Here is a 13627-nt window from a genome sequence, read left to right on the forward strand (position 1 = left end):
TTATAAACATGATAACAGACACACACAATTAAGTATTTTTCTGCTCTCTTTGTGGGGACTTGCCTCTTATATTATTTTTAAACAAAACTAATGGTATTCTCTATCAACTCTTTATCCTCACAGAAACCTTTTTGCATTTTTACATTAAAAAAAACATAATTTAGTCTATTTATTAATCAAATTCCCTGAAAATGACTACTGTGTGTATAGAGATTACGGTACGCCTTTGCTTCCTCTCTTACCAGGAAGTTAACATTACACCATGCACCATTTTTTGGTATCGTATTACTGTCTATATCTAACATTTTTCAATGGCAGTTGGTCACTTATTTGCATCTTTGATACTCCTCCTGATCTCCAACACAGGTAATAAACTATATAATTGTACTATTGATCAGTGTTAACTGTAAAGCGTTGTGTTAAACCCTGTAATGTGGGTTGTACGTTTCTATTAAAACACACATCACACATCAAAAATACATTTTGCAAGCATTTTGACTACTTGATTAGTTCAACTAAATCAGAATTGTAGGAATTCTTCACCACCGTTGTGTAATTTTTCTTTGAATCTTATTTTGGCGGTAATAGTCATATAATATTGTTATGTAGGCTAGGCTATATCTTAAATGTTTTCAGCATGAAGCATAAATACTGCTCTGTATCAGTTACCCTCACAATCATCCTTCTAAAAGATCCATGCAGCAATAAGAAATAAGCCTTTCGGACCTTGTTGCTTTTTATTCACCCACATGTTATTGCCTGCCATTTTTACTGTTTTTTCTGTGGAACACACAAAAAGAAGATATTTTAAAGAATGTTGAAAAGAAACATTCCCTTCTCTGCCTTTTGGCTTAGAACAAGTTTAGCGTTTGACCGTTTTTTTACATTGTACATACTGTACACAGTGACAATAAAGATCTCATCTTAAAACAAAAAGTATCTGTTTTAATATTTAAATAATGACCTGTTAATTTTGGTCTAATGTTTATACATCATAAAATATTAGTAAATTAAACAGATGCATTGAATGAGAAATAAAACCACTGTATTACTCTCTCTCTCCTCTCAGGGTCCAGTGCTGAAGACACTGTGTATGTGGAGACAGGAGCTTCTGTTCAACTGGATATACAGAGAGATAAACTACCTGCTGAGTTTGATGAGTTATTCTGGGAGAAAGATAAATCAAACACTTTAGTGAAATATTATAATGGATTTAAACAAGTAAAGCATTTTAAATTCTACGAGGGCAGAGTCTATTTCAATAACAAAACCTTCTGTGTAATACTGAAGAACATGCAGAAGAATGACAGTGGGGTTTATACAGCAATGATAACTGGAGATAAAAACGGCGATATTGCTGCACACACGGTATCTGTTATAGGTGAGTCTGAGAGCTGTGCTCTTGCTATGTTTCACCCGTTTCACTTGAAAAGGGCCTCCGTCTGCGCTCGGAAAACAGCCCCTCCCCTTCCATAAGTGCAAAAGTTTACTTTTTTCATGTTTGTGGATGTAGCTTGAAACCGATAACCTGAAGCGCTTCTTCTTTTTGGTTGTCGATGTATGATGTTGTGTTTGGATAATTTAACTCACGTCGTTAACTGTAATCCTATGTGCATCTTGAAGCGACCGAGTGAAAAAAGCCACGTTTGCATATACCCCATTAAGCCTGTGCCGTTCAGCAACTAGTAGCTAATTGGTTGCACGTCTTCGAGCAACAGACACCGCGGTGTTTACTTACTGATTGAATCAAGTCATATTCATCTAGTCATTAATAAAAAAATGTCTGGCGACACCTACTGTCGGCTTAAGTGTCATATTTCAGTTTTATTAAAAATCATGTTTATATCATTATTTAAAGTCCCTGTGAACCGGAAGTTGCGATGGTTTTTACTCCCGCATTTCCGAGTGAAACAGAATTTCCAGTGAGAAAAAATAGTGGCCGTGGCTTGTTTTCTCACTGTGATTTAATTGGATGTATAAAAACAGCCGTTGCATTTTGAAATGGAACTGGCGCAGACTGAGAGTTGACTTTAATAAAAATGAATGCATGCTTTACGGATCCAAAATGTAATACATGATTGATAGACTCACGCGTTTATAAATACGCATTCAGAGTTAAATATGAAAGAATATTAATTATATTAAATCAACATAGTCATATATTAAATTCAATTAAATATGTCTTTCATCACAAATGAGTGGGTAGGTGTGTGTTGGAGGGCCTCCAACCATTATTGAAACGGGCCTCCGAATTGCATCTCTGAATGACATCAAATGTTTGCTGCCAAAAGAGCTTTTCCTATTATTGTTGTGAATGTAAGGTATTCAGAAGCAATAAAAGAATACGAAGGCACGTGGATTACTTATAACTCAATCTTTTACTACAGACCAACACGTAGTACACACGGTACACAGAGTCACTTCTTCTCTCTTACTCTTAACCTCAATACAGAACTCATCTCTATCTACCTCTAGTGTTTGTACCTTGAAATAGTATCATGTAAACACAACATCCCCCGCAACGTAAGATTTCCCTTCTTTTCTCCCTTTTACTGTAACAGAATATGCCCACATAATCACACAGAATAACAGGACATGCAATAAAACATAAGATCCACCTAATGCAAGTATTACGAACCTTCAATGAGTTTCTTTTTTTAACTTATCAAACAGATTATACTTAACTCAACAATCAACTTATAACCAGCACAGAGTAACGTACATCAGTGTAGTAGATAATAGCACATTATGTCTGAAAGTCTTTAAGCCATGAGGGAGCTCTGCGTATTCTTAGTAGTCGACCCTCGTCATGCTCTCCTGAGGTGTCCTCTGCCACCACAGGTGCATTAGGAGGCAGCTGCACAGTTCTTGCCAATTGTGAAGAATGCCATTTCCTTCCATCCTCAAGTAAATATATGTTCGGACCCACTTGTTCCTCGATTACCACAGGGTCTGAGAATTCGCGATGTCCCTTTGGAACGTGAAAAGGCTTCCGTACTCACACCCTGTCCCCGGCATTCAACACCACCGGTCATGCAACCCTCTTTCCATCCGTGTAGAGCTTCATCTGTAACTGCTTGCGAACCACTCGTGAACGGACAGACGCAGGCTCGAGAGTGCTGCCAGAAGCATTAAGAGTCACATGCAGTTTAGTTCTCATTTTCTGTCCATGGAGCAATTCAAACGGCGAAACACCTGTAGTGGCATGTGCCGTAGAATGGTACACTAGGAGAAAGTCTGTAACGGTACTCTTCCACGGTGTAGACTGAACAACAGCTGACTGTACGCAGTCTTAAAGAACCCTATTGCAGCGTTCAATGGCACCATTCACCGCTGGGTGGTACACTGCCGTGCGCACTGGAGTGATTCCTCTTTCTCGCAAAAATGTCCGACGTGAATTGCGGCCCGTCATCCGCAACCAACTCCACATGGTTACCATGCCTAGTAAAGACGCTTGTGAGAAAATCAATCACGACCACAGTGGTCACAGATGATGTGAAAGCAACTTCAGGCCATTTAGAATAGTAATCAATCAAAGTGATAGCGTACTTACAGTTCCAAACAGCGGTATCGAACAGACCAACAATATCCATTCCCACTTTACTCCACGGCGCATCTAGAAAGGGCACCGGCTGTAGAGGGGCGGTAACGGTCAGTGCCGTTTTATCCAGCTTAAGACACAACTCACAGGAGGAAACTTGGGCATGAATTGCTTTATCCATTCCAGGAAACCAGTACAGTTCTCGTAAGCGCTCCTTAGTCCGCACGATGCCCTGGTGACCTTCATCCGCGAGTGTTATCACAGAGTGCAGTAACGCCACGGGGACAACTATGCGATTGTCTCTGAATATCATGTTGTTTTTTACACTGAGTTCATGTCTCAAGTGAGAGTAGGGTTGAAGATCGGTATGCACAGCTTTTGCAGAACTCGGCCATCCTTTATCGATCTGAGCGCGTCCCATGTCAATTCTGGACACACAGCTGAAGTCATTTCGAACTCGGTAGGTGAAATCGCTGTTAGAGCAGTAGACAATAGAGCAACCAGCTCTGGTTCATCATCGGAGTCACAAGCAGAAGTACACTTAAGAGGTAACCGTAACAGGCAGTCAGCAGCATAATTCAATGAGCCAGCACGGTACACAATGTCGTAAGTGAAGCACAGGAGACGGCGGTACAACCGGGCATTCTGGCCCGTCCAGCTCCCCTTGTTGACAGCAGTGTAGTTAGCTCCTGATGATCAGTGCGCAGCGTGAAACCCCTTCCCAAGAGGTATGTGCGCCATTTCTCGACTGCCCAAACACACGCTAAAGCCTCCTTTTCCACGGTCGAATAACGTCTTTCAGTAGCAGTTAAAGTCCGTGAAGCCAATGCCACTGTGCGTTCACTGTGATCAGGATGTACTTGCGCTAGTATTGCCCCCAGTCCATAATCCGACGCGTCAGTGGAGACTATAAATGGCAGTACGGGGTTAAACAAAGCAAGTGCTGGACTGTCAATTAAACAGGTCTTGACATCCGCGAAACTTTGCTGGACCTCGGCAGTCCATTTGAATTCAGACTCAGGACGCATGCATGCACGCAACGGCAGAGAACGCAAAGTGGTAGCATCAGTCAGAGCTGGGGCCTGCGTTATAGCCAGTACATGTTCTTTATCAGGTTGGATACCGTCTCCGTTTACCATGTGTCCCAGAAAGCGCAGGCAGGACTGGCGAAAATTGCACTTGTTCTCATTCATTCGTAGACCAGCCTCGCTGAGACGTTTGAGAACTGCGTCCAAAGCAGCGTCATGTTCCTGTTGTGTATGGCCGAAGCAGATGATGTCGTCCAAGTAATTCTGCACATTGGGAATGCCTTTAAGGATGACTGACATCATTTTCTGAAATGCGGCCGGAGCCGACGCAAGGCCATACGGAACCCGACAAAAGCGAAACAGTCCATCGTGTGTGATAAAGGCTGTAAGATCACGGCTGTCTGGATGGAGCGGAACTTGATGGTAAGCATTTTCCAGCTCAATAGTGGCAAAGATTGTCGCACCTGACAAAGCAGCAAGAGTCTCGTCCATATGAGGCAGAGGGTAAGCATCAACTATAATGGCTTTATTAGGCTCCCGCAAATCAACACACATTCGAATTCCTCCCGATTTCTTTTGCGTCACCACAACTGGTGAAATCCAGGGTGAAGCATCCACTCTCTCTACCACCCCCGCGCTAAGAAGACAATTCAACTCCTCATTCATGGCAGCGCGCACTGAAAAAGGCAGGCGTCGCAGTTTCTGTCGCACAGGTGCAGCAGAGGGTAAGGAGTTAACTTTGTGCATGAACCCTTTCGCACACCCTATCGCGGTCTGGGGTGCAGCAAAAGATAGCTGCCTTACTGGTGTCATAGACAAAGAAGCAGGTGCATCGGCTGTCTGTGCTGAAGTGACGGTACTTCCTTCAATACGAAGGTGGAGAGCAGATATCAAGTCCATCCCCATTAGAGCAGTTCCTGATTCCACAATAAAGAATGTGGTAGTGCAAGTGGCATTGTCTCTAAGAACAGTTGCAGCCATACATCCAAGCACAGGAATAGGCGAGCGCGAGTAAGTGACCAGTCGAGCAGTCACTGGCTGCAGATGTGTACTCTTGAATTTTTCCTCATACACAGATCGAGGCAACACCGACACTGAAGCACCTGTATCCACTGTTAAATCCACCGTTGCAAATGATTCCGTCGTTTGAATATCCACAGCGCACTGAATTTTATGTGAAGTGCTGCATTCACGTGTTGACAGCACTGTGTGCTCTGGCAATTCAACTTCTCTAACAGTGTGTGTTGGTGTCGAGCGACACACACGAGCAAAGTGTCCTTTTTTAGTACAGTTTTTACAAATTACTTTCAATGCAGGACAGTCCCTTGAATTAGCTAAGTGTTCGCTAGAACCACAATGAAAACAAGAACGTGCAGGTACCTGGGACTTTTGAGAACTCCTTGCAGTAGACGAAGCGCTTTGCTGTCTGCACGGAAAAACCTTCTGTTGAACTCGAACGGCTTGCACAGGAATGCACGTCCCTTGCATAGCTCTCGCTTGTTCCACCGCCGACTCGGCTTGGGTCGAAATCGCTATTGCTTCCGTCAGTGTGAGGTTAGATCTAAGTAGCAGTCTTTCACGGATTCGGGAATCAGACACGTGCTCGATCAGCTTGTCTCGGATCATATCATCTGAGTTAGGAAAGTCACACGTTGATGCTAGTTGTCGTAGCGCAGCAATGTAGTTCACTATCGACTCGTGAGCTCCTTGTGCTCGTTTCTGAAAGTTATGGCGTTCCACTACGACGTTTATGGAAGGCGTAAAGTGCATGCTCAAAGCAGAAATAGCAGAGTCCAACGTGTCTCCGGCATTCGGTAAAGTATACAAAATCCTTTGCCCTTCGGTACCCAGGCAATGAAGGAGCAGAGCCCTTTTCCTCTCCTCGGGCCAAGCATCACTTGTTGCTCCCACTACTAGGAGATAATTGCGGAACATTCTTATCCACGTTGCAAATGGAATGCTAGGCTCACCCGGGCATGGCAGAAATAAATCCGGAAAAGGAGCATTTAATGTAGCCATTGTCACGTAATGTAGATGAAGTCCACCTTGTCGCCAATTTGTTGTGAATGTAAGGTATTCAGAAGCAATAAAAGAATACGAAGGCACGTGGATTACTTATAACTCAATCTTTTACTACAGACCAACACGTAGTACACACGGTAGAGCTGTAATCGGGCCTTAAAAGTTGAGCCCGACAGAATTCGGCCCGAGCCCGACAAGAACATTTTGATTGACAGCTTTTTAAAAGCCCGAACCCGTTTACAGCCCGACATTAGGCTATTCAAATGTGCGCACGCACACAGCTTTTGTCAAGAATGCGTCATTTATACATGTTTTAACATAATTTATTAATGACTAACGTAGGCTATAGGCCACTTGGAAGTTGGAACAAAGAAATAAAATAAGTCCTCTGTAACATCGTAACATCTCACATATCCCACTGGCTCATTATTCTCATGGTCAAAACTTTTCCTCACCTCAGACTTTGCTTTAGTTGCTGGTGCAACCAAAACGTAATCGCCAGAGGGAAGCCTCCGTTTCACCTCCTCAGCATCCATTTTCGCATCTTTCTCGCGCTAATCGGAACGCATCACATGACCGCTCATTTACCACGCAAGCCCGAGCCCGGCCCGAGCCCGTGTAAAATGATAGAAATTAAGCCCGAACCCGACCGAAACCGTCGGGTCACGTCCGGTTCGGGCAAAGATCTTCAGCTCTAACACACGGTACACACACTCACTTCTTCTCTCTTACTCTTAACCTCAATACAGAACTCATCTCTATTTCCCTCTAGTGTTTGTACCTTGAAATAGTATCATGTAAATACAACAATTATAAACTCTGATAGCCTACAGTATGTCAGCTATTTGCTGTACAATTAGCCAAATGATGCTTTTGTTAATTAGCATGTTGCTATTTTGCTTTCTTTCATACAGTAAGCAGTTTATCATAAGCAATATGACTGCATTTAGTGATTAACTGTATAGACAGTTTCAAAGTGACAACATAAACAAACGTTATAGCGCACATTCGTGGGCTGCAGTTAACTTCCGGTACGCATTCACATACAATAGAGTGCCTGTAGATTATTTCTGATAACAATCAAAAGAAACCGAGAAGAACCGTTACTTGGCTAAACTTGTCTTTGCAATATTTTGAATATAGGCCGCAATACCAAGCTCAAACGCCATACGGTTTGTTTACATTTAGTCTCAGTCTCAGACGTCACGTCCACGATCCGTTGGCTGAACGTCTGATGCATATGGCACACTTTTTTGTAAACACTTCAGCAAGTTCGAAGTCGTAATCTGATTGGTTAAATTTCACAGGATTTCCGGTAAACGTGCGTGTCGCGTTCTTTGACGGACCGCCTGGAAACAACCAAAGCTGTCTGATCTAAGAAGTAAGCTGTCGTGTTTACAATGGTTGCTATAAGAATTCATCACAATCGACTAAACGCTTAATTCTTAAAAGTATGCGAGGTACACGGCATAAACTTATAATAATTTTGTTGCTGTTAACTTTTGAAATGTTCGTGAATTTACACCGGTCTGTTACTGCGGGGACACTTCCATGACTCATGACTAAATATTAACGCGGCTCAAGACGAAAAGTGATTGGTTGCTTTACCTGTCAGTCATATGGCCTATTGGGCGGGCCTTGGCCAAAGAAAGCGACGATAAGTTCCAGACCTTCAGTATGAAGGTCTGGTTACACGAGACTAGTTTACATGCGACCAAACTACAGGACCCATTCAACAAATTGTTTATTTAATAAAATGAACATACAACAAAATTCAACAAATAATTTATTTAATACAATTATTAAACAGTAAAATAATAATGCAAATTAATATGAACATAAATTAAATAAAAACAGTTATATTATTGACATTAGCCAAACACAAACCGGAAGTTAACTGCGCTCGTCCGATGAAATGGTCTGTATACCTTAAAGAATGCCAACATATTTTCCAGAATATTTTTCCAGAATGTCCCTCACTTAAACTACTAATGTCTTAAAAAAATGTATAAAATATTATTAACGTAATTAAACCATCTGATAAAATGATGTTGTTTTGTTGTTTGCAGTCTTTATTGATGATGATGATGTTGTTGTTCTGAGCTAAGTCAAGGTTTATTTTATAACGTGTCTGTTCTTTTGGGGACTATTTGTTCATCCTGGCCTGCAGGGGTCGCTCTGCCTGTGCCTCCTGCCAGGCACCTTCAGAATAGTAGATGGCACCCACATTATGGACTCTGGTCGCTCCAGGCCTGTAGAGGTCAACATTGCCTCATTCAACACCTCATCATCACCGGATTGTCTACACCTGTGTTTGACCCTTCATAAGTCTGTTTGTTCTCTGCCTTTGTGTTCAGTCTTGATCCGTTTATCCCTTGTTTCCCGCTGTTGAGCAGTTTTGGAGTTGAGTTTTTTTAGACCCTCGGGTCTACTTTTGTGTTACTCTATTTATTGGAAGCACGGCTTGCTGAGTTTGTTTTGAACTAATATTTTTGTCTACAAAGTAGAGATGGGCAGATGAAGCCTTGTGAAACTTTTTAGGCTTTTACCTGATTGTACCAAAAATGATTCAAAGCTTCGAAGCCTCAAAGACAGACCCTACCAGTGACATCTAGTGGTCAGTGTTGGACTTTTGAGGCAGTCCTGCATGTTCAAAAATTTGCACAGAGACGTTCTCCAAAATCGATTAGAAGTTTATTATCAGATGTAAAAAGGAGTAACAAAGCTTTGGGTTGTCAGACGATCTCCTCACTCCACCACAAGCCAACAACCCAGATTATTCAAAAACACACATATTTATTCAGTATTTGACGTCGTTCTCATCTTCTGACTCCTCCTTTGTCTCTAGGGAGTATTGCTCCTTGGCAACCAATCACCGTGCACCACGTATATCTGACTCCATCCTTCTGGGTTAGTTACTGCAAAACAACATCTTTTGCAACACATCTTTTGCACCCTGCGGTCAGTTGCTAGTTTCAGGAAGTGTCCCCTAGAGACAGTTTCATGTGACAAGACAACATGTCAAAATACTTTCAGCAAAAAACTCAATCCTCTAATACTTTAATTATGCAGCGTTGTTTCTTAATCCTATGATTCAATAAAACACATCAAAACTCATGATTATACTTAAAACATATGCATTGGATTAATTCATAACATTCCTTCTCTGTGTGACTCTTTAGCAGTTATTTTGCCCTCCTAGCAGAACTAAATGTTCTGTCAGTTTAACCCACATCCTGTTTTTTATTCATGCAACTCTGTGTGAGTTCCTCATTGTGGTTTCGCTCGGCTTGTCACACACACTCTATTTTTATCACAGTTTTTTCCACTGAGTAAAATAGCAAGCACATGAGATAAAAGCACACAGCTTAATGATTTAATGAAAGAAAACACTTATTGATTATATTGGTAATTAAATCATACTTCTAACTGAATAATATTTCCACAATTCCCTCTCTTGACCTCGTAAGAGGTCACACATCATCTTCTCCTTCATCTTCTGCTAGATCACTTGATAACAAAGGCATACTGTATGGGGGTGGAGATTCTTTCTTTTCAATAGCTGTAACAATTAACCTATTGCACAGTGATCTAATACAGGGAATACAACAACATCCACAGGTAATCAATATAGCTAAGAAAACTCCTATTGACACTACAATAGACATCACCACTGCTTTCCATTTCCCCAAGATCTTGTCTAGCCAATCTTCTATAGGGTTATCTACACCTGAATGTTCCTTCATCTCTACAGACAATGTCTTCAATCCCTCTAATGCTCTAGTAACCGATCCATCTGGGGCCGTATTATTCGGAATGTAAGTACAGCATAGATCCCCAAACATAAAACACACTCCTCCTTTTTCTGCTAACAGCATATCCAGGGCCATACGGTTTTGAACGGCCATCAGGGAAGTCGGTGCTAGTTGTTCCGCTAAACCATCAACAGCATCTCTTGTCATGTTTGCTAGTCTCATCACATTATAATGTACATAATTTATTCTATCTACATTTTTGTTAGGGGTGACTGGGAAAAATGCAGATATTATCGGTATGTTCTCTAATCCTGCTGTTATCTGATCTGCTAATTTGTATTCATTTGGTACTCCCCTAGGAACTCCTATTGCATCGATGTATGTGGGGCTGTTTAATGACAAATCTACACTTGAACCTGTTGCCCTCTTCCTGAGGATGTGTCTTCTGCGTCTTCTGGCAAGTGTGGCTGAACTCATGCTTTCCTCTTTCACAGTTCTTTCACCTATCAGGGCTATCGGGGCTCCTAACCTTACCATAGCACACACTCCTCTTGCTCCCTCAGGTATTCTAGTTAGCGGTCTACGATCTCCACAATAGTAATACAATCCTGCTCTAGCCCATGTTCCTATTTGTGTCCTGTTATCTATCACTATCTGATTACACCAGTCACTACTTATTTCCCCTAGGTTACTTGTCGGTGAGTTACGTGTAATGTTAAAACACGTGTAGTTTGCTTTCTGTGGTGTGAACGGTCCGGTTTTTGAATGGTTAGAGATAGGTGGAAATATTGATGCCAACGTGGTACAATTTGGTGGTGATGCTTGACGTGTCAAGGCTAGCATACACCCGTAGCCCCAGGTATCGTTTGGATGCAAGGGAGCTGGTTCTATGTGTAGTTTGGGTCTTGCGTTAGCACACCCTACACAATCATCTAATCCTTGTTCTCTGGCTGTGGTAATTATCCATTCCAGCCATAAATTGTTTTCCCCATACCCTGTGGCTTTTTCTATTATGTCTTCCGGTTTCAATTTGGTATAATCAATTTCTACTATTTCACCCTTTGGGTTTTTTACTGGCAATGGTTTTGTCGAGGTTGTTGTTTCATTTTCTGGTCTTTCTTTTAACACAATTTTTACCAGACCCAATGGATCCTTACCAGTCACATCCACTCCCACTAGTACATAAAATTGTCCTTCCGTGGTATCCCAACACTGGTTCGGTACACCCTGTGCTTTTGTTTTGTATATATCTTGTTGTAAACCTACTATAGATATGGTTATAGGATTTTGTGCGTGACTAAAATCTCTTTGTATCCTAAAATGTCCTGCCGCTTTTACTTCACCATTCGCTGTCTTTGTTTCTGTGGTTCCCTGAAAATCTGGATTAGTGGCTTGCCACACATGGTTCCAAGTGGGACACCATCTATGATTACCCGGCCATCCCAGCCCACACAGGTAAACATCATATCCTCGCCATGAACTATTCTTCCCGTTGCATTGGATAATACTACACAAATCAACTGTATATGATGTATTACTTCCTTTTGTATAATTTAGCTCAATTCCACCATATTTCTGTAAGCATTTGTCTGTTGATGTTATTGACCTTCTATGTCTAGTTCGCGGTGTGGTGCTATTACCTTCCTGACATTTTTGTATTCCAAAAATTATCCCTACGATGGTTCCTGCAATTATCCCTAACACACACAACAACTTCCAATTTTCCCACAGCTTCATCTTGTTGCTGTTGTATTCACCCTCTCTAGTAATGTCTTGTTATCTTTACAAAATCAACCCTTCTTAAACCCTTAATACCTTACCACTTATAAAAACACTCTTAAAAGTACACTTTTTAAACCTGAAAATTGAAAAACATTGAAAAACACTCAAAATCACACAATAATGAAAACTTGATTATAAGGAATAAATGGTTATTTGTATGTCCACGTCCGTGAACACTTCACTCAGAATCTTTTGCACTTTCTTGAAGTCTAGTTTATCTAGACCACACCCCAGCTGGGGTACTGAGACTCTTTTTACTCTATTAGCCACACACCAATCTCTCATGTGTTTTAGGCTTTCTGTGAAACAGTCATATGTTGGTAAATCAGTACATTGTTCTTTAGTTATTAGGTGAAAAATAATTCTGCCATCTTTTTCTGTAGTTACTGCACATTCACCGGGTTGTTTGTTTTGATCAATTACTTTCCCTGTACCATATCGCCGTTTGAACTGTTTAGCTATACGTGCTCCGTATGCACAGTCAGCACTTACACAATGGGCCAATGGTTCTGTGTGTGGGCTTGTGAAAATGTCACCTGTTTTGTGTATAATTTGGAGCTGTTGGTGTTGTCCAGTGGCAATTTCAGTGTCTGTTTTACCGTCACTCTCTGTATCCTCCCTCTCTTGGACCTGAGTCCTCAGGTCCAAACCAGTGTCAGCAAGAGACCTAGAAGGGGGGTCACAAGCTACACAGGATGTTAAATGGAACCAAGTATCTCCCTTTCCTTGTAGTTGCACACAATGGGACGTGCGAGCTGTTACACGTAAAGGTTGAGACCAACGTGGTTCACTCCACTTTCTACGGAATGTTCTGGTCCTGACCCAGTCTGTCACGACTGGTGATGGCAGTTCCTCCGGTTGTGCTGGTACAGGAGTTACCTGATGGGAAAAGGTTCGAATCAGAGCGGTTAGTTTATCAAAATACACAGTATGTGACAATGGCTGCACGCTGTCCTCTCTTAACGCCGTGGTTGGGCCTGGAAATTGACGACCTGTAAGCAATTCAAAAGGTGTAAAGTCTGAGATCCTGTTGACAGAAGAACGAATAGACATGAGAGCAATGGGTAAAGCTGACAACCAGTTCAATTTAGTCTGTGCACAGATTTTAGCCAATTTTATTTTAATCGTCAGATTAAGGCATTCAACCTTACCTTGGCTGGCCGGATGGTAAACTGCACCGTACGCATGAGTGAGGCCTAGAGCCTGTTCAACAATTTTCAAATGTTCATTTTTGAAATGGCTACCATTGTCAGATCTGATACGTCGTGGGAACCCATAGTGTGGTATGTAATGGTTGATTAGACACTTTATCATGGCCGTACTGTCCTCTCGGCCGACAGGATACGCTTCAGGCCAACCAGTGAAATAATCAACAATCACCAAAACATAGCGTTTACCATGTACTTTTGTGATCATGTCTGTGAAATCAATCACAATCTCTTCCCCTGGGCCTGATGTCAAAGGAAATGAACCTTTCTTTGGTTTGATGCTGGGTTTCA

At 41.8% G+C, this 13627-nt stretch overlaps 1 protein-coding gene across 3 annotated transcripts in view; it reads left to right on the forward strand.

The window, feature by feature from the left end:
* Positions 1-251: 251 nt before the first annotated feature.
* The window catches only part of LOC130553785 (natural killer cell receptor 2B4-like), a 50259-nt gene continuing 36883 nt past the window's right edge, over positions 252-13627 (forward strand). For all 3 annotated transcript variants that reach the window (XM_057332928.1, XM_057332924.1, XM_057332925.1), the window contains exons 1-2: positions 252-366; positions 1070-1381. In XM_057332928.1, the coding sequence (XP_057188911.1) occupies positions 312-366; positions 1070-1381 (367 nt within the window). In that variant the 5' untranslated portion in view covers positions 252-311. The remainder of the gene's footprint in view (positions 367-1069; positions 1382-13627) is intronic.

The sequence above is a fragment of the Triplophysa rosa genome, linkage group LG5, assembly GCF_024868665.1.
Source record: "Triplophysa rosa linkage group LG5, Trosa_1v2, whole genome shotgun sequence".
Taxonomy (NCBI): domain Eukaryota; kingdom Metazoa; phylum Chordata; class Actinopteri; order Cypriniformes; family Nemacheilidae; genus Triplophysa; species Triplophysa rosa.